Source organism: Physeter macrocephalus, chromosome 14 (genome assembly GCF_002837175.3).
Source record: "Physeter macrocephalus isolate SW-GA chromosome 14, ASM283717v5, whole genome shotgun sequence".
In the NCBI taxonomy this organism is placed as follows: Eukaryota; Metazoa; Chordata; class Mammalia; order Artiodactyla; family Physeteridae; genus Physeter; species Physeter macrocephalus.
In genome coordinates, this window is record NC_041227.1 from 32,587,771 (window position 1) to 32,610,536 (window position 22,766).

Consider the following 22,766-nt stretch of genomic DNA (forward strand, 5'->3'; position numbering starts at 1 on the left):
CTCAAAACCTATGGGATGCAGCAAAAGCTGTTCTAAGAGGGAAGTTTATAGCAATACAATCCTACCTCAAGAAATAAGAAAAATCTCAAATAAACAACCTAACCTAACACCTAAAGCATCAAAGAAAGAAGAACTAAACAACCCCAAAGTGAGCAGAAGGAAAAACATCATAAAGTTCAGATCAGAAATAAAAGAAAAAGAAATGAAGAAAATGACAGCAAAGATCAATAAAACTAAAACCTGGTTCTTTGAGAAGATAAACAAAATTTATAAACTTTTAACAAGACTCAGCAAGAAAAAGAGGGAGAGGACTCAAATCAATAAAATTAGAAAAAGAAGTTACAACTGACACTGCAGAAATACAAAGCATCATAAGAGACTACTGCAAGCAACTCTATGCCAATAAAACAGACAACCTGGAAGAAATGGACAAATTCTTAGAAAGATATAACCTTCTAAGACTGAACCAGGAAGAAATAGAAAATATGAACAGACCAATCACAAGTAATGAAATTGAAACTGTGATTAAAAATCTTCCAACAAACAGAAGTCCAGGACCAGGTGGCTTCACAGGTGAATTCTTTCAAAATTTAGAGAAGAGCTAACACCCATCCTTCTCAAACTCTTCCAAAAAATTGTGGAGGGAGGACCCCTCCTAAATTCATTCTACGAGGCCACCATCACCCTGCCACCAAAACCAGACAAAGATAATACAAGAAAAGAACATTACAGACCAATATCACTGATGAATATACACGCTAAAATCCTCAACAAAATAATAGCAAACAGAATCCAACAATACATTAAAAGGATCATACATCATGATCAAGTGGGATTTATCACAGGGATGCAAGAATTCTTCAGTATATGCAAATCAAACAATGTGATACACCATATTAACAAATTGAAGTATAAAAACCATATGATCATCTCAATAGATGCAGAAAAGCTTCTGACAAAAATCAACACCGATTTATGATAAAAACTCTCCAGAAAGTGTGCATAGAAGGAAACACCTCAACATAATAAAGGCCATATATGGCAAACCCACAGCAAACATCATTCTCAATGGTGAAAAACTGAAAGCATTTCCTCTAAGATCAGAAACAAAACAAGGGTGTCTACTCTCACCACTGTTATTCAACATAGTGTTGGAAGTCCTAGCCATGGAAATCAGAGGAGAAAAAGAAATAAAAGTAATACAAATTGGAAAAGAAGAAGTAAAACTGTCACTGTTTGCACATGACATGATACTATACATAGAGAATCCTAAAGATGCCATCAGAAAACTACTAGAGCTAATCAATGAATTTGTTAAGTAGCAGGATACAAAATTAATGCACAGAAATGTCTTGCATTCCTATACACTAACAACAAAAGATCTGAAAGAGAAATTAAGGAAACAATCCATTTCACCATTGCAACAAAAAGAATAAAATACCTAGGAATAAACCTACCTAAGGAGACAAAAGACCTGTATGCAGAAAACTGTAAGACACTGATGAAAGAAATTAAAGATGACACAGATAGATGGAGAGATATACCATGTTCTTGGATTCGAAGAATCAGTATTGTGAAAATACTATACTACCCAAAGCAATCTACAGATTCAATGAAATCCCTATGAAACTACCAATGGCATTTTTCACAGAACAAGAACAAAAAATTTAACAATGTTTATGGAAACCCAAACAACCCCAAATAGCCAGAGCAATCTTGAGAAAGAAAAACGGAGCTGGAGGAATCAGGCTCCTGGACTTCAGACTATACTACAAAGCTACAGTAATCAAGACAGTATGGTATTGGCACAAAAACAGAACTATAGATCAGTAGAACAGAATATAAAGCACAGAGGTAAACCCACACACATATGGTCACCTTATTTTTGATAAAGGAGGCAAGAATATACAATGGAGAAAAGACAGCCTCTTCAATAAGTGGTGCTGGGACAACTGGACAGCTACATGTAAAATAATTAAATTAGAACACTCCATAACACCGTACACAAAAATAAACTCAAAATGCATTAGAGACCTAAATGTAAAACCAGACACTATAAAACTCTTAGAGGAAAACATAGGCAGCACACTGTATGACATACGTCACAACAAGTTCCTTTTTGACCCACCTCCTAGAGTAATGGAAGTAAAAACAAACAAACAAAAAAAACAAATAGGACCTAATGAAACTTAAAAGCTTTTGTACAGCAAAGGAAACTATAAACAAGATGAAAAGACAAAACTCAGAATGGGAGAAAATATTTGCAAACGAAGTGACTGACAAAGGATTAATCTCCAAAATATACAAACAGCTCATGCAGCTCAATATCAAAAAAACAAACAACATAATCCAAAAATGGGCAGAAGACATAAACAGACATTTCTCCAAAGAAGATGAGGTTCCTTAAAAAACTAAAAATAGAACTACCATACAACCCAGCAATCACACCACTGGGCATATACCCCAAGAAAACCATAATTCAAAAAGAGTCATGTATCCCAATGTGCATGGCATGGACATATATACACTACCAAATGTAAAATAAATAGCTAGTGGGAAGCAGCTGCATAGCACAGGGACAACAGCTTGGTGCTTTGTGTCCCCCTAGAGAGGTGGGATAGGGAGGGTGGGAGGGAGATGCAAGAGGGAGGAGATATGGGGATATATGTTTATTTATAGCTGATTCAGTTTGTTATAAAGCAGAAACCCCAAGAAAACCATAATTCAAAAAGAGTCATGTATCCCAATGTGCATTGCAGCACTATTTACAATAGCCGGGACATGGAAGCAACCTAAGTGTCCATCGACAGATGAATTGATAAAGAAGATATGGCACATATATACAGTGGAATATTACTGGACCATAAAAGGAAATGAAAATGAGTTATTTGTAGTGAGGTGGATGGACCTAGATTCTGTCATACTGAGTGAAGTGCGTCAGAAAGAGAAAAACAAATACCATATGCTAACACATATATATGGAATCTAAAAAAAAATAGGAAGATCCCACATGCCACAGAGTGGCTGGGCCTGTGAGCCATGGCCTCTGAGCCTGTGCATCTGGAGCCTGTGCTCCGCAACGGGAGAGGCCACAACAGTGAGACGCCCGCATACCACAAAAAATAATAATAAAAATTAAAAAGAAATAAAAAAATAAAGATTCACAGGATAATTTATAATTCTGATTGTTTGAAAGTTTTATGCTAAATCACCATCTTCTAAACTTTGTTTCATGGACTACTGTTTTTTAAATATTCCCATTTAAAAAAAATAATGCTAGAAATATTTTTCTTCTAAAATTATAGGTAATATACCATGTTCTTGGATTGGAAGAATCAATATTGTGAAAGTGACTATACTACCCAAAGCAATCTACAGATTCAATGAAATCCCTCTCAAATTACCAATGGCATTTTTTACAGAACTAGAACAAAAACTCTTAAAATTTGTATGGAGGCACAAAAGACCCCAAATAGTCAAAGCAACAGTCAAAGCAATCTTTTCTGAGGGGAAAAAACAGAGGTGGAGGAATCAGACTCCCTGAGTCCAAACTAAATTACAAAGCTACAGTCATCAAGACAATATGGTACTGGCACAAAAACTGAAATATAGATCAGCAATATTAAAAAAAACAAACAACCCAATCCAAAAATGGGAAGAAGACCTAACTAGACATTTTTCCAAAGAAGACCTACAGATGGCCAAGAAGCACATTAAAAAGCACCATACACAAAAATAAACTCAAAATTGATTAAAGACCTAAATATAAGGCCAGATGCTATAAAACTCTTAGAGAAAAACATAGGAAAAACACTGTTTGACATAAATCACAGCAAGGTCTTTTTTGACCCACCTCCTAGAGTAATGGAAATAAAAACAGAGAAAAAAAAATGGAACCTAATGATACCTAAAAGTTTTTGCACAGCAAAGAAAACTATAAACAAGATGAAAAGACAACCCTCAGATTGGGAGAAAATATTTGCAAATGAATTAATGGACAAAGGTTAATCTCCAAAGTGTACAAGCATTTCATGCAGCTCAATATTAAAAAAAACAAACAACCCAATCCAAAAATGAGAAGAAGACCTAACTAGACATTTTTCCAAAGAAGACCTACAGATGGCCAAGAAGCACATTAAAAAGTGCTCAACATCACTAATTATTAGAGAAATGAAAATCAAAACTACAATGTGGTATCACCTCACACCTGTTAGAATGGGCAGCATCAGAAAATCTACAAACAACAAATGCTGGAGAGGGTGTGGAGAGAAGGGAACCCTCTTGCACTGTTGGTGGGAATGTAAATTGATACAGCTACTATGGAGAACAGTATGGATGTTCCTTAAAAAACTAAAAATAGAATTACCATATGACCCAGCACTCCCACTACTGAGTATATACCTAGAGAAAACCATAATTCAAAAAGCCACATGCACCCCAATGTTCATTGCAGCACTATTTACAATAGCCAGGTCATGGAAGCAACCTAAATGCCCATTGACAGACAAGTAGATAAAGAAGATGTGGTACATATATACATTGGAATATTATTCAGCCATAAAAAGGAACGAAATTGGATCATTTGTAGAGACATGGATGGACATAGAGACTGTCATACTGAGTGAAGTAAGTCAGAAAGAGAAAAACAAATATCGTATATTAACTCAAGGCATTCTGAAATGCCTTGTGATGCTAAATTTTTCACTTATATACAAAGAAGAAAGACTAGGGAGCTAATATAGGCTTCTGGAGCTGTTTTGAAAATCAATTTTATTCCTTCCAAGTCTTTTCCTGGGGAAGAAATTCTTGGAACTCCATGTGGGACAAGACAAGGAAAGTCAACTCAGGGGCTACTGGACTGTGTACTTCAGTGTCAGAATGAGGACAGTATCATGGCATGTTGTGAAGGTCATCCACCCATAGGTTGTCCCAGCACCCATTTATTTCATTAGAAAGCAGCAAGCTACTATGCCAAGTTGTCTATTATTGCACGAGGGGGACAGGATTATTGGCTGGTACGTAAGCTTCACAAACAGAACTTCAATTAATCCCCTTGCTTTTCAGTTTCCACTTTTCATCCCCCATCACTTTCACACTTATACACTAGACACCTAGAGCCCGCTGAGGCATCCCATGATATGACTTGCTCCTGCCGTCAGGGTTCCCACCAAGAATACCTGCAGAGGCAGTTTTCTTTTCATTTTCCTCCTGTCAACATGATCTCTTACATTTTGTTTCTTTCATAAATTTCTTGAGGTTTCTCTGCTGTTTGTGCCTCTCAATTTCCTTTGCTTTGTTGTCATAATTGTTATGTATTTTTGGACTTCTATACTTTAGTTTCAGTGGGGTCTTACTTTTGATAAGAGTGTTTTGAACCAAAAGCCCAATATACCATCATTTAAAACATGTTTGGAAAATGGTTCTCTAAAGACACAGCCCTAATACAGTGCAGTCCAATAGAACTTTGCTGTGATGATAGAAATGTTCCAGATCTGTGTGGTTCCATAAAGTAGCACATGTAGCCATAGAGTAATGGAAGTGTGGCAGTGTAAGTGAGAAACTGGAATTTTACCTTTATTTAATTTTAATTAACTTGAATGGCCACACTTGCCTAGTGGCTGCCATATTGGCTAGCTCAGCTTTAATGTTTGCATGAGTTTACTACTCTGATAAAGAGATGTAGTGTGGTATTTTTCTAAAAGTCTAGATATAACCATAAGTAACCTTAGTGAACAATGTAAAATGTATTTGGAATTGCCCTGGTTATCTAGTTGTGTATGTGATACCAAACATAAAATCAAAAGTTAAAAAATCAGGGCTTCCCTGGTGGCGCAGTGGTTGAGAATCCGCCTGCCAATGCAGGGGACACGGGTTCGTGCCCTGGTCCGGGAAGATCCCACATGCCGTGGAGCGGCTGGGCCCGTGAGCCATGGCCGCTGAGCCTGCGCGTCCGGAGCCTGTGCCCCGCAACGGGAGAGGCCACAACAGTGAGAGGCCCGCGTACAGAAAAAAAAAATAATAATAAAAATAAAGTTAAAAAATCAAAATGTATGAACTATATATGAACCCCGTGATTGAAGATGTACGAAATCCTCCTATGTATATGCAGATACCTGTCACCATGTAGCTATAACCTGTGTTTTGAAATATTGAATACTGTCAATAAACTGATCCTACACAGTATGAAAAAGAGATTATACCTTAGGCTTAGTAATAAGACCACTTAGGTTTGAATCCTGTATCTGCTACTTGCTTGCCATGTAAGTGGCAAGTTATTTAACTCTTTCTTGTGTGTCAGTGTACTAAATTACAAAATGGGTATAAAGATTCACATAAGATTGGTTTGTGGATTAAAGGAGTTGAATGAATACTTTGAAAGTGCCTGACACATGTTTAGCACTCAGATGAATATGCACTATTATTATTATTATTTTCATCTGATGGTGCAGGGAGTGTTAACTAAGAAGATGAGTAGGTAGAAGTAGATTCATTTGCTGGATACTTTTGGCAAGTTTGTTTGAGTTTTGTTTAAAGCAATAAATTTTCATCCTAGAGAGGATTATGGTTATTATGAGCCTTTCATTTTGAAGTAAGTGTTACTTAAGTCATAGTTTGTTGTCTTCTATCATTTCAAGTGGTTTTCTGTGTTCTTCCAGGCAGTGCTGGGAATGTAGGGAGAAAAGACAGAGTGGTTTGCTCAGAAGATAGGATCATGAATATCTAGAGAAAAAAGAAAGTAATCATTTAGGACCAGATATGAACCCCTTTCACTACTTGCTTATGAAATCTTGTCCATAGTTTTACATTTTATTTTAACCCAGAGAGAAAAATGTTTCCTTAATGAGAGAGTCAAAATGGTTTTAGCAAAATGTTGATGAATCTGTGATATTTTCATTAATCCCTAGAGTTTACTGGTATGCCATTCCACATGTGTTGATTTGCCAATTAATACACTAATTGATCGACAAACACAATAGTCAATAGTGAACAGCACTATTTGCTATCTTATTAACACATTATTTCCATACTTAATCTAAAATACCAAAGTGAAATGTAAGTACTCAAGATTTACCCTCAAGCCCTTGGAGTTTCTGACCCAGGACTCTGTGCTATCTCAACAGGAGTTTAGTAACTAAATCCTAGCTCCATGGCAGCAGCTTTGAATACAATCCAGGAACATTGAATATTCTTTGAAAATGTCTTTAAAAACTGTAGATAGGAAAATAATGAGTTAGAGAAGTTTCTGAGAGACCAAAAGCCACTACAGAAGTGAGACAGCCTAGTTTTAAACTTTTTTAGTTAAAAAAAACCACAACTCTAAAAAGCATATGTCTGCTCAAATGCCATTTGTTAGCGTAAGTTCTGGCAAAGACCTAATCCTGCTTCAAGTACATGTTTGGAGTTTGTGTTCATTTTCCAAAGGCAGAGTTTAACCACAGCAAGAGATTACATCTTGCAGTCCAATTTGCATTCATTAGAATGCAATTCTTAAAATGGTGGTAAGGGGGGATGTTTCACTGAGATCTTCTCAGTTGCCCATGATTTCATGTTCCTACAAACATAATCTGTGTCTTTCTGGGAAAATGGAAATGAAAGAGGATAGATGACTCTCAGTCAGTCCATGTGACTTCTGGATGAAGATCTGTGAAATATTGACACCTGAATTTCCCACAACTGGCCTTGCCACCCCTGTTTCCCCTCCAACCAGATTGAGGATGTGTACCACCTGATGTAGCTGTTATCATAGTGATGATTCTTGTTTGTTAAATAAATGAAATGAATAGTTACAGAGAAACTAGACAATGTAAATGGTACACGTATAGATAAGTTATTTCCTTTCAAATGCCAAATGCCCTATCTCTCCTTCTCTTGCTTTTGTGCTCTCTCTAATTATAGACATTCATGTAGTTTTCACTGAGGATTTTACTTAACAAACATTTGGACTGTCTACTGGGTGTAAAACATAATGAAAATATGACAAGCAAGTAAATAATACATATGGATAAGAAGAAAAAAGAGAGGTGATGGTGGTGGTGGTGGTCCTTTGTAAAAATGACCACAGAATGAAGTTCTAGAAGCCAAAGTATTTTTCAACATAACACATGATAGTAAAGTCTAATTCAATAGATTCATGTCATATCCTAGAGGACAAAGTTGTAGAAAATGATATATACTGGGAATCCAAAATTGAAAAGTTGGTTAAAAAATTAAATGACCTTGGTGTTTTTAAGCCAACTGCCCTGGGCCACTTCTGTGATGAGAGTTAATTAAATACTTGAAACAGCACTAATTTTGTAAAATAACTACACCCTCTCAGATTCCTCACTGCCATTACTGTAGGTCAGCCACAATCATCTCTTGTCTGGGCAACAGCAGTTTCCTAAATAGCCTCCTTGACCACAGTTTTGCCACCTCCATTGAGAAGGTCCATTATACAAAGCATGATTTTTCTAAGATGCTAATCTGATGAAGTGGCTTCCCTGATCAATATTCTTAGTGGTCCTCAACAATCTTAAAGTCTACATTCTCTAATATGGCTTATATGTTTTAACATTGTCAACTTGTGACTGCTGTGTTTTGTCATGACTGAAGTCTGAAAAAGAGTCTTTTGACCTGATATCATGGCAAAACTCAAGGATCACCTTTCATTCTGGAATGAAACCTTCCCTAACTCACTTTTATAGTTGTCTAAACCCTATTTTCACCCTCACCCTTATGCTGCATAGATTTCAATCTCAGCACCTGTTAACATCTTATTACACTCAAATTCTTGTTTTTATGTCTGTCTCCTACAAGAATGGGGTGTCCTTTTGTCCAAGGACCTCAAATTATTTTATTTTAGCACACAGTAAGCATGATAAATGTTTACAAAATGAATGAGTGAGTGAATAATTGAATGGATGAATGAAAAATGGGGCAGATCTTCAGGTTAATACTTTAGTACGTACAGTTGAATATAGCTACAGGAAGTAGCACTAACAATCATGGACTACAAATGGATGCAAGCAAGGTCAGTGAAACTGTTGTTTAAAGGTGTCTGTAATATCAGGATATGCTCAATGAAGTATAATCCACAGAAATTTTGAACTAAGACAATGGTCAACAGGAAAGAATGTGACAATTCTGTTTTAAAATCACAGATTAAGACAGATCTGGATTTAAACATATCTCCACTACTTAAAAGCTTCATTAGGCCCATTCTTTTACTTGTATTAGCTTATTTTTGTGTACAGAATATTAAATAAAGTCAAGGGCATGCCTAGAGTTTTATAAATAGGGGCTATGTGACTCATACATATTCAAGCAAAGCCTATGAAAAAGTTTTGATTCTATGTCGTTGTTAACCCTGAGATAAGTTAATAGAATCTCTCATCCCAGAGCCACTTACTTAAACATTTCCATTTAAAATAATATGTTTTGGGCAGTTATTCATATAACAGTACTTAAGAAATGTTTTCAAAGGCAAGAAAACATTTTTGTGGGTGAACACATTTACACTCCAAATTATGATAGTCATTGGTACCTCCCTGTGGGATTTGCATACATGTGGATTCTGGGGAAGTGGTCAAGTTCCTTAATACCTACGGCTTGATATTTGAGGATTTTAATGTTCTTGTCAGCCTTTCTTTAAAGGGAGGTGATGTGGGATTCACCACACTCAAAAAGTCAGTTCTAGTCATTCGTACTGGGAGGGAACAGGAGAAAAATAGAAAAGGCTATTTAAACAGGTCTGGCTGTCATAATATCATCCTTGGGGCTTCTTGTTGTCTGAGAGCAGCTGTTGGCAGCTTTCAACCAAAGCAATGAACTCAAGACCTTCTACCTAGATTTTGCCAAGCTCTTTAATTTGATGACAGCTCCAAAATAAGGCAATGGCATCCCAATTCTTTAGAAAAGTTAACTTCTTAATTCATGAGAATCCTGTTCTCCTTCAGAATATTACCTAAGAAGGAGGAAATATTTACTCACTAATACCAAAAGGGAGAATTGAGAGATAAGATATCTCTATTTCCATACTCATTTTTCCTGATTATTTTCCCTGAAAAAGTATTATGATCATATCCATAAAGAATCATAAAATCATGGTGAACTCAAGTAGAGAAATAAACAAACCTCTCAAAATGCCTTTTGCAACAATGGGCAGGGATGTCAGTCTTCTCAGCCATTTAATATCCTCCCAGCTGATAGATGGGTCTATTGCTTTAGCCACATATGCAGCAAGTCCACTGTTGTCTCCAAAATTTTCCTTGGGAGAAAATGCTAAATCATTGGTTTCAAAATTTTTCATTCTGAAATAAAGAATTACATAAAATGAGATATTTCCCAAAGTTAAAGATATCTTTACAATGACTCATTCAATGAAAAAAAAAAACAAAAAACAGGGGTCCCTTTTCAGATCAACGGGCTGTTCACTCTTCAACCATCTACAGACTGATTGCATTTACGTTTTCCATGTTTTGGTGGAGGATTCCAGGCTAAATATGACAATCGAGTGGACTTAATTGGTCACCTAAAGTTTATTTTACATCTTAGGTTTTTTACATAAATAAATCAGTTTAAAGGAGAAATGTTTGGCCAAGTTTAAATATCTCTACCTTTTTAAGCCAGTTTATGAATATAAACAATAAATTTGATGCTATTTTCAGCCAGCAATGCATACTAATCATAAAGATGAACACTTGCTTGGTGCATCACAATTTACAAAGGGCATTCATATAGCCACAATTTTAAAAGCTTTTGGAAAATAAAATTGATACTCTATAATTCCTATTTGATGTAGAAAATAAAACCAGAGCTGCAGAATGAGATATCCCCAAGTATAAAACTAGCTAAGGCAGGATTTGAGTTCCAAACTGGGTCTCTTGACTCCTAACTACATTTTCTTCACTCAGATCTCAATTGCATTCTGGCAATTGCATTTGACTTCAGAAATCTTTTAAAGTCCTTGTGGAAAATTCTAGAGAAGACTGGAACTGCAGCAACATGTGTTAACAACTTCTGTCTGTTGTCGCTGTACACTCTTTTCCCTGTCCTACTATTAGCGTGGTGGTGGTGGTGGTTGGCATAGGGAGAATTGGGAAGTGTTTCCCAGCAAATGAGTTGTCAGCTCTTGCTTTTCCCTCTGCCATTTAGTTGCTTTCTCTGAGGCTTTCTGCCTGCTGACTCAGACTCCCCAATCTTCCAGATGATCCTGACCAAGACATGAGTTTTCCAATTATCAAGACCTTCCTTACTTTGCCTGTGACGTGATGGTTAGTTTTGTCATCTTGACTGGGCTAAGGGATGCCTAGGTAACTGGGTAGAACATTATTTCTGGGTGTGTCTGTGAGATTAGCATTTAAATCAGTAGATTGAGGAAAGATGTGGGTGGGCATCTTCCAATCTGTTGAGGCCCCAAATAGAACAAAAAGGTGGAGGAAGGACAAATTCATTCTCTCAGTTTGAGCTGGGATGTCCATCATCTCCTGCTCTTGCACTTTGGAGCTATTTGTTGTCAAACCTTCTGGCTTGGACCAGGACTTACACTATGGGCCCCCAGTTCTTGGGCCTTCACACTCAGACTGGGACTTATACCATTGGCTCCCCTGGTTCTCAGGCCTTCGGATTTGGACTTGAACTACTCTGGCTTTCCTGGGCCTCCAGCTTGTAGATAGTAGATTGTGGGATTTCTTAGCCTCCATAATTGTGTGAGCCAATCCCTCATACTAAATCTTTCCATAGATATAGATACAGATATATAGACATGGATATCCTATTGGTTCTGTTTCTCTGGAGAACCTGACTAATACATATGACTTTTTCTTGCTCTTGGAGCCTGAGTCACCATCTACGCAGAGGACTCAACTTGTCAAGGGTGTTGGTATATAAATACCCCAGCTCCTTCACACATAGGCAGACTAACTCTGAGTATTCTACAAGATCTCCCAGAGTTTCCCAGCAGGGTTAAACTTTAGTTGCCCATAGCTGTAGCTGTCTTGAAAACATGCCCATTGTTCACTACCTCCCCCCCCTTGCACCTCTCCCCTACTCCTTTCATCTTCCAAAAGAACTACTTGTACTTAAAACAGTGCCTCTCACTCTGCTCCTAAAGGAACCCAAACTGAGACACACCCCGTTGAGTTGCTGCCTTCTCCTATGTCTAACTTTGTTAACCCAGCTTAGAACAGTATTTTTCTAATTCACCTGTAAGACTCTGTTACTGGCTTACTCTATACCTGACGTCTTTTCTCTTAGTCTAATATCCTGATATCTTGACTAGATTTTGGCAGTTCTCCAAGCTAGGGATAAAGTCTTTCCTGCCTGCACCTCTGACCACTAACTGGATTGATGGCCATCTGGATACACAGTGGCACCATCCATGTGACTTACCTGCCCTACAGACCCAAATCCAGTTACCTACTTCATTTCTCTAAAAGGCTGACTTTGAATGATGACAATGATCTGGACTCACCTTGTTCTTCTGCGCATTATAAATTACCGTGCTAGCCAATGTCTTCTTTGCATAAAAGTACAGCTGTATCTCTCGCTTAGTCATAGGTATTTATTCCCTTCCACTGGCTCTGCCACTGAACACAGAAAGGATCTTGGAGCCAAGGCTATAACAATTTTTATATAAACTTAGAAGCACATAGGCACACTATTTTTAAATGTTTTAAGAGAATCATAAGACCTCAGGACTTCCCTGGCGGTCCCGTGGTTAAGACTCCATGCTTCCACTGCAGGGGGCATGGGTTCAATCCCTGGTTGGGAAATTAAGATCTCGCATGCTGCACTGTGCAGCCAAAAAAAAAAAGAGAGTGAATAATAAGACTTCAATACAAAATTAGGTTTAATGCTTTTAGTGTGCTTTCAGCTAAAATAGCTGGTTGTGTAGCTTGGGTGGCATCTATTATAAGGACATGAACATTCACATCCCAATTAACTCTTTCCAACCACTGGCAAAGTTTTCTCAATAGGTAGTCTAATAATTTCATTGACGCAGGTGGCCATTAAATATCACAGAAAATTCCAGCTCCATGAGAGTCATACTGATATCCATCTATTTGCTGAGTTTTGGTTTGGATTTTAGCTGAAATACTTGGGATTTTTTTTTTTAATCAAACCACTTAGGGTTGTACATTTTATCACAGACTTTGGCCTTCTGTGGTCATCCTAACTTTAATTAAGCTAACCTTCTGATCAATAAACATACCCTTACTATGGAGACCTATTCCATTACCCAGAAATTATATCAAGTGATATTAAATGCCAAACTTCTAAATAATATTGCTAATAAGAAAAAGGTCCAGTCTGTCTATCCCATAGCAAAACCAGGGGGGAAAAAAAAGAATAATGTCTGTATGTGTATATTCTCTGCATAGCACCCTACCCCCATCCCAAACAAGCTACAGTGTTTCAGCAGGGGTGGGGTGAAAGGGTGAAATGGATAGGAAAAAACAGAAACATGGATAAAATTATATAAATAACTGTTGTTATTCTTGGATGGTGAAATGCAGATCAACACTTGAATGAATGTTGCCTTACAGAAATTTCAGGGCACAATGAAGCCTTGTTGTTACTCTAAAACGTTGTTCAAAGCCAGAAGCCAAGAAAAAGTTTTCAGATATCTTGACAGAGACCCACGATGGAGTGTTTTACCCATGGCTCTGAAGGAAACCTCCATGAATGCTATTTTTATTAGAATTATGACATATACACAGAAAAACACTTAAAGCGGCTTCTGATAACCAAAGTACTCCATTTCATAAGGAAGGAAAAGGGCAACATCAAAATAATAACATGATTACTTGGGACTTAATTCTCTGAATCCCAATCTGTTTAATGATCCCAAGGCAAGGGATAGGATTTCTTCTTTGTAAGAGACTCATTGTGCCTTGAATGGCCCCCAAATATACTTTTTAATCTAATATAAAAATGATTTTAGTTTTTAGTAAGTTAGTATTATAAAAAGGTAACAACTACTAAAGAAAGTTAACTTTATTAAATAACCAGTTGTAACATTGATAAAGATGACTATTACTGAGAAATATACAATATTTTCAATTATAAGTATTGATAATGTGACATTAAAGATAAAGCCATATGTCTCCACTGTGCGAAACAAACTATAAAATAACAAATGGTATAACACACAGTATCAACACAATATGAGAGAGAGACCTTCATAATACATTATAGAAATTGGTGCATAGAACACTAGCGTTTAATTCTGTGGTTAGGAAAACATCTCTACTGATTGCGTAGCCCTGCTAATTTCTTCTTCAATGTGGCTGGGCAGTTGGAAGAAAGGTTCAGGGCAAGGATTTTAAGTATGAGCCCAAACCCTCGTTCAACTTCTTACTGGTCTTGTTTTATTGGGTAAATCTCTTATGATTTAGCGCATTTTTATTGACTGATTCAACATTACTTATTTAGCACTTACTATGTGCCAGTGTTTTAGTAAAATGGTCAAAAATGCCTGACCACCTAGGGTTGATATTCTAGCAAGGGAGACAGAAACTAAACAAAGAACATAATAAGTAATTTATGGAGCATGTTAGAATATAAGTGCTATACAAAATAAAGAAAAAAGAAGAGCAGAATAAGAAGAATGCGATCTGGTAGATGCTTAACTTGAAAGTTTAAATATGGTAAACATGGTCTCAATGAGAAGACACCTTGTAGAGGAAATTGGAAATCTGTGCTATTGTAGTTGTTTCCTGTTGCTGCTATAACACACACACACCTAGAGGCTTTAAAGTGACACAAATTTATTATATTACAGCTCTGGAGGTCAGAAGTCCAAAATGTATCTCATTGGACTAAACTCAAGGTGTCGATAGGGCTGTTTTCCTTCCAGAAGCTGTAGGGAAGAATCCATTTCCTTTCCTTGTCTAGCTTCTAGAAACCACCTACAGTCCCTGATTCCCGATGCTATCACTCATATCTCTGCTTCTCTCATTGCATCTCCTTCTCTGACTCTGACCCTCCTGCTTTGCTCTTATAAGAATGCTTTTCATGGGCTTCCCTGGTGGCGCAGTGGTTGCGCGTCCGCCTGCCGATGTAGGGGAACCGGGTTCGCGCCCCGGTCTGGGAGGATCCCACATGCCGCGGAGCGGCTGGGCCCGTGAGCCATGGCCGCTGAGCCTGCGCGTCCGGAGCCTGTGCTCCGCAACGGGAGAGGCCGCAGCAGAGGGAGGCCCGCATACCACAGAAAAAAAAAAAAAAAAAAAAAAAAAAAAAAAGAGCTAAGAATGCTTTTCATTACTGTGATAATCCAGAATAATTATCCCATCTTGAGGTCCTTAACTTAATCACATCTGCAAAGTCCATTTTGCCATGTAAAGTATTAATAACATATTCACAGGTTCCAGGGATCAAAACACGGACACCTTTGGGAGGTCATTATTCTGTTTAATATTATGTGAATTATACTGTGAACGTTTTCCTAACCAAATAATTTAGAGGCTGTTGGGTCATGTACAAAGTCCTCCTTCAAATCCTTTTCTTCCCTCCACATCCACAACCCAAGATCCCCACACATATTGTGTCTCTATTCTGATCTCTACTGTTTATTTTTTATTTTTGTTTCCCAACATAAAGACATGTAGAGTCACCCCTGATGTCAAAATGTAAAGGAAGTGAAGTTAGTCATGCATTGATTTGCGGAAAGAACTTTACAGGTAGAGGGAAGAGTCAGTTCTGAGGCTCTAAGGGGCAGGTGTGTTTGGCATGTTGAAAGAACAGTAGGAAAGCCAGAGGTTCTAGGAAGAATGAATGAAGTTGAGGGTGCTGGGCAATGAGGTCAGAGAAGCAAAGGGGACACTCACTGGCCACTTTTATCCAGAGAGACCGGGGAAGACAGTGCAGTCTGATCTCTTTTTGTGGGCTGTGCTCTGGCTGTTGTGATGAATACATCATTTCAGGGCATAAGGAAGCATGTCTCTGGGCAAATCATCAAAAGGGTAGGTGTTAAGATTTACCTTGATCTTAGTCAATGATTGGAAATTTCTTTTCTTTTAACTGCCTTGGTGCTGCACTGAAGAGCCAAATCTTAACCTGGGGTAAATGAGACACCTCTGTGGGGCATGGAGATGGATGAAGGTCCCTGCCTCAGAGCCTCAGGAACCAGTCTGGTGAATTGGCTTCAATCCTCTCCTCTGCCGAGAGCAGGTGAGAATTCACTTTACTCCCCCTGAGTTTCGGGGACCTCTGGGCCACTTATAATGCACACATACGTGTGTTTTGCATATGGACCAAGTAGAGATTACCAAACTCCTGAACTCTGGCTGGTCCCAAACGCCAGGAGTCAGGTCCCGCCCCCTCCCCTCCAGGCAGAGGAAGCCGTGAGGGTTGGAAGGAGCCGCCGCTTTACAGACTCATTCTCCTCTGGATTTCCTGCCTCCCTTGCCTGCCAAACCTCATTCTGAACAGCCCGGCTTCACCTTCTATGAGTCAGGTCAGTTGAGGAAAGAAACCTGATTTCATATCAGGCTGTAACAGATGAGCTTTTTGGTAGCATGTGGCCTCCAGCGGAAGCCTGGGCCTCCCATCATGTGCTCTGCCTTCACTGCTGAATGTGGGCCCCAGGGTGCTGCCCCCCTGAAGCCCACGGGGACAAACAGGGCCAGTGTATGCACTGGGGGCCAGGGCACCAGCAAGGGGTGTTTCCTGTGTTCCCTGTAGCCTGGATGTGTGGCTCATTATTTGATCATCTTCAGACGGGAGATGTGACAAGCTGGAGAGCTGTGGCCACTCCTGTGCACATCGACAGCTGAAAAGGGCCTTTGTCTCCCAGTCCCTCACGTCATCTGGGCAGGAGCCTGGGAGCAAAAAGGGGGAAAAAGCAAAGCAGCCTTCCCATTCCTGCCTAAATGGCCCTGGCACCCAGGAGCAAGAGATACCGGCCAGAATTAACACATGTCATCCCCCATCTAAGCAGATACTGCTCTGAAACACTTTTTTGTTACCCAGAGCAAGAAACTGTTTCCTAAGCTTAAAGAAAACCTACTGTATTATTTATTATTGTTGTTGTTGCTAGTGAAAGTGGTAAGAGGAGGAGGAAAAGGAATAGTAAATTCCTTTTTAAAGGGCCAAAGCAAAACAATGAGGAACACTTCCTGTCAGAAGCCTAAATACTGGGAAACTAATTATTTTAGAAAGTCTAAAAATGAAGGCAACCAAAATAGAGAAATAACGTGAATACAGGTTTCATACTAAGGAAATTTGAAACCATCTACTTTCTGACGAATTTGACAAGAAGTAGGAATATGTCAGGGACGTTTGTTTTTGTTTTTGTTCTCTTAGAAAGACAGGATGTTTGGGCAACTCAGTGTCTGGGATGCGTGGAGCAGGGTGATTGACAGCTGTCAGGGGGAGCACTTTGTCATTGGGCCATTGACGGTATCCCATACAGAAATAATATCTTAAACCTACCTGGAAGTGTCACGGAGATAACATCACACAGCTCATTTATATATGGTTTAACAGCAAGATTTTATGCACAGTAACTTATACTTAAATAAGTATACACACAGCAGAGCTATATGACAGTTATGTGACACTTACATAAGACTATGGACTTATGTGATGGATGAGAGACATCCCATTCTCTAATACATATGGAATTCCTGGCTTCCAACAATCTTATTGTCCTTATGTGGAATGCTGATTTGATTTTGAATCTTTTAGATTTTGGATCTTTTAAAAAGATTAACTTTATATGTAGACAAAATAAGCAACAGTCCATGTGAAGTGAGGTCTAGGATTCCAAAGGAGGCATCCCTCATTTCCTGTACTCTGATGGATGCTTTGAAATCCCATCATCAAAATGTACTCCATTAAAACTAAGATTTGGGTTCCTGGTCAAATAGTTTTAGCCCTATGAAAAACATAAGGGCAGATTTTGGTGGGAACTGAGGGAAGGTAAAAACGAAGGGGAGGGGAGATCTGTAGCTTAAGGAGGTTGGGGGTCTTTCTCAGTAAACTCCATTGAGTTTCTAGTTTTAACTCAATATGATTCTAATTTTTACTGGGAAAAGGACAACAATTCCCTGCTGATGGATGGGCTCAGAGTTTAGTTTTAGATTACTAGATACATTGTTTTTGCTAAGATGAATGAATGAGTAAATGGATGAAAGAATGAATGAACCAGTGAATAAGTTAATGAATCTTGATCCATGGGTGAACCACAACACAAGAGGAATATTGCTGAAAGAAGAAGTAGTAGATGAAGGAGCAAATGTGCGGCTTCTTTTGTCTCCATTCTTTTAGCTTTCTTCAATCTCCCTTGCCAGAGTTGTTCCAAATACAATAAAAATAAAATTAAAAGGGGGCTTCTTTATTTTAGCAGACAAAGAAATAGGGTATCAGGATCACAATAACAAGCTGTTGTTTAGGTTAAATTAAATATCTTCTGTCTATATGGCAATTCATCTTACTCAAAGCCCTTAATGCATTCTGAGACATAATTTTTTTTGACTTTTACAAGTATATGGCAATTCCTATCTCTGTTTTTATAGCTCAAGTACATGACACCCATATAAGGGGTGTGATTTGCTGAGGATTATGCGGATATTTGACAATGGCACCATCTCTAGAACCCAGACCTTATCATCCCTAAACAAGATCCCAGTCAACCATACTTTGGGACCAACATTTTGTGAAGATCTAATTCCCCAGGGCACCCACCTAGAAACTGGAGAAAGTCTTTGGAGCTGGATCATGACAAGAGCAAAGAGAAATAGAAAACCAGCTCAGGGACCCAGTCATCACAGACCCATGGTTACCTGAGTTGGGGTGGCAGTTTGAACCTGTTACGCACATCATCGAAGCGGTTGCCCAGGTAAGGTGTGTCCACCGTCACAAATATGGCCTTGTAGCCCATCCACTCAGCCCGCCGCACCAGCTGCTTGGTAACCTCACGGTCCTTGTAGATGTACAGCTGCAGCCAGCGAAGTGCCTCAGGACCAGCTTCTGCCACTTCTTCAATTGAGGAGGTGGCCCAGGAGCTCAGCATCATGCCCGTTCCCAGTGACCTGCAAGCTTAGGAAGAAAGGAGAAGATCAAGGTCAGTCTGGCATTTTCCCTACTCCAAAGTCTTCAAGTTGTGGTTCCAGGGGTAAAGCCATCTACAAGGGCAATTTGGAAATAAGAAGTTAAGTATTCATTCCTTTCCACACTCTGTGAACTGATCTTGAAGATAAAAATGACACGAATAGCCAAAGATGTGCTATGTATGAGGATAAAAAAATTGGGAGCAACTTGAATCTCCAACTTTAGGGGATTAGATAACCTATAGTTCATAAATAAAATGAAATATACACACCCATGAAAAGTAATAGTTTTGTGATGGTTAATTTTATGTGTCAGCGTGGCTAAGCAATCGTTCCCAGATATTTGCTCAAATATGTCCAGGATGTTGCTGTGAAGATATTTTTTTAAAGGAGGTTAGCATTTAAATAAGTGGACTTTAAGTAAAGCAGATTACTCTCCATAATGTGAATGGGCCTCATCTAATAAGTTGAAGGCCTTAAGAAAAAGACTCACTGTTCTTGAGGAAGAGGGAATTCTGTCAGCAGACTGACTCCAGACTCAACACCAGCTCAGCTCTTCCTGGGGTCTCTAACGTGCCAGCCATAGATTTTGGACTTACCAGTCTGTACAATTGTATGAGCCAATTCCTTAAATCAATCTCTGTCTCTTCCTCTCTCTCTCTCTCGCAATGCCTCTTTCATTCCACCCCTCTTCTTTTTCTGACTATGACAGTTACAAAAGAATGACATTGACAGACATAGACAGTTTTTCAAGGTATATTAAGAAAGCGTGGAATTCCCTGGCAGTCCAGTGGTTAGTACTCTGTGCTCTCACTGCTGGGGGCCAGGTTCAATCCCTGGTCGGGGAACTAAGATCCACATGGCACAGCCCCCCCCCCCCAAAAAAAAGAAGAAGAAGAAGAAGAAAGAAAGAAAGAAAAAGAAAGCAAAAAGTCTCCAAAATAACATATATAACATGATTTGTACAAATGTGATTATTGGTATATGAACCTAAACAAACTAATTGTTAATGATAGGTGGGAAAGTTTAAGTTTTCTTCCTTTTTAACTTTTTAAATTTTATCTTTTAAGCTTTTGTTAAAGGTGCATCTATCATTTACGTTGTCTTTTAAAATTTTATACAATTCATATGTTAGACATTTCAAACAGACATCAGTTACCTCACAATCTTTTAAACAAGATATCAAAAAATGAGCAAATAAATGAAAAATTAGATAAAATCATGTAACTTTTTGTCTTAGAGAACTTGAAAGAACATGGGTGATAGGCTTTTTTCCAAAAATAGGTAGTCAAATTGGGGTCAGCTTTAGTGCAGAAGAAACTGATAAAATGTTTGTATGCCAAATGCCAAACATACCAAGAGATAAATAATAAATATATAAAACTGACTGTGTGACCCTGGGTCATTCGACTTACTTGTGTCCCTGCCATATATCAAATGTGAGTAAAAGTCATCCAAGTGACACTTACAGGGTGATGATAAGAATCAGGTGACATGCTGTTTACAAAGCTACTCTGAGAGGTTAAAATGCTTTCATGCTTCTCGAACTTTAGCAGGCAACCAAATCCCCTGGAGTATTTGTGAAAACACAGGTTGTGAAAAACACCCCCAGAGTTTCGGATTCAGTCGGTCTGAGATGGGGCCCAAGAATTTGCTTTTCTAACCAGCTTCCAGAGGTGGTACTGATGCTGCCAGTCCCTGGACCACACTTTGACATTTAAATAACATTGTCATTCGATAGTAAAACTCTAAGTTCACCTGGTAATAAAGTGGATTTTGTTTTTGATAAATGTTACTTTTCCTGTGTCATTGAAGGTATTTTTCATCCCTATTTTTCAGGTCACAGGTCAGATAAAGAAGACTTAAGCTGGAGATTATATTATCTATGGGTCACTAATCTGTTTCCTCCAAGTGTTCCTTTGAGAATTTCTTTCTTAAGGACTCATGATTTGCAAAATATTGTCCAAAAAAAAACACATTTTAAGTAAGTAATAATAAGTAGTGATATGTATGAACATCCTGAACCATAGTGTTATTTTCACTGAGTTGTAAATATGGAAAATAGCTCTAGGTCATCCAGTGCTGTTTGGAACAAACACCAGAGGACACTGATTGCTGGGATCAGAATCTCCTAACCATCAATTTACCACAAAGAAAATGTGTCCTGAAGAGGATGTGGCCTAAGTAAGGTGACAGAGAGATGGGCAGGTGAGTGGAAAAAGAACCTAGCATGTCTGACCACTCCCACAGGGCAATGATTTTCCTAGAATTCCCAGATGCTCAGAAGACTCCCCTGGTATGAAATATGGATAAATGTACTCCCCCAATCCTTCAGGGCCATGACACCCAAGGGACACCCACAGTTTTCCATATGCCTGAGGGACAATACCATGGCCAGAGTTCTGTGAAAGCATGGAAATTTGGAAACCAGTGGGTAAGGCCTGCCATTGGTTTCCAGGTGCAGGCTGTGGCTGCACAAAGTGGTCCAGATAAGAGGACTAGCCCATGATAAGGCACCTTTTTGTAGTTTATGCAAAGGCATCATGCAGGCAACAGCAGCTCTGCTAATAAGGATCAAAAATCCTCAAACAGATCTCCTTGAATTTATAAGAAATATCTACAGACATTCCACACAGATTGTTAAAATGCTACAAACCAATGCACCAATAATATTTACTTTACTTAAACTATCAAACTAGCAGGAGGTTTCAGCCTTAACAAGCTTTTTGCCCATTTCCCTTGGGTAAGCATGTCTGGAGTAAGGTAAGGCCAGTCCATGCCATCTGGTTCCTGAGTCTTCTGGCTTTGATACTAATGGTTCCTGATGTTATTGGTGCTTGAGGTTCATTTTCCAAGATTAAATCATACAGGACTGAAATTTTGAATCAGGGTCCCTGCAAATTCTAAGTTACCATTGTTTCCAGGTATAGGCATTCAATAAATATTTGGTAAATTAACAGGTTTACTCCAAGACAGTCTCCTGGATGCAGGGGGAATATCAGAGTCTGTGTTGACATATTATGAGTTGAGGCTAAGATGCTACTCCCAAGAGAGAATAGGAGCAAAACTGAGACTGCTCCATGTTTCTTGGAACACATATTACCAATGTGCTATGATCCCCATTAGCTTGTGATTATTTGCTGTGGTAAAGAGAAACATTACTCTGGATAGCCAAAGCAATCCTGAGAAAGAAAAACAGAGCTGGAGGAGTCAGGCTCCCTGACTTCAGATTATACTACAAAGCTACAGTAATCAAGACATTATGGTACTGGCACAAAAACAGAAATATAGATCAATGGAACAGGATAGAAAGCTCAGAGATAAACCCACGCACATATGGTTACCTGATCTTTGACAAAGGAGGCAAGAATATACAATGGAGAAAAGACAGCCTCTTCAATAAGTGGTGCCGGGAAAACTGGACAGCTACATGTAAAGGAATGAAATTAGAACACTTCCTAACACCATACATAAAAATAAACTCAAAATGGATTAAAGACCTAAATGTAAGGTCAGACACTATAAAACTCTTAGAGGAAAACATAGGCAGAACACTCTATGCCATAAATCACAGCAAGATCCTTTTTGACCCATCTCCAAGAGAAATAGAAATAAAAACAAAAATAAACAAAAGGGACCTAATGAAACTTAAAAGCTTTTGCACAGCAAAGGAAACCATAAACAAGACAACCCTCAGAATGGGAGAAAATATTTGCAAATGAAGCAACTGAC

General features: G+C 38.6%; 1 protein-coding gene across 1 annotated transcript in view; it reads right to left on the reverse strand.

Moving 5' to 3' along the window:
* Positions 1-22,766, reverse strand: part of HAO1 (hydroxyacid oxidase 1) — a 78,873-nt gene that overhangs the window by 34,542 nt on the left and 21,565 nt on the right. Inside the window, exons 3-4 of the mRNA XM_024123693.1 lie at positions 18,768-19,023; positions 10,114-10,289 (exon numbers count right to left, since the gene is read on the reverse strand). Of these exons, the coding sequence (XP_023979461.1) occupies positions 10,114-10,289; positions 18,768-19,023 (432 nt within the window). The remainder of the gene's footprint in view (positions 1-10,113; positions 10,290-18,767; positions 19,024-22,766) is intronic.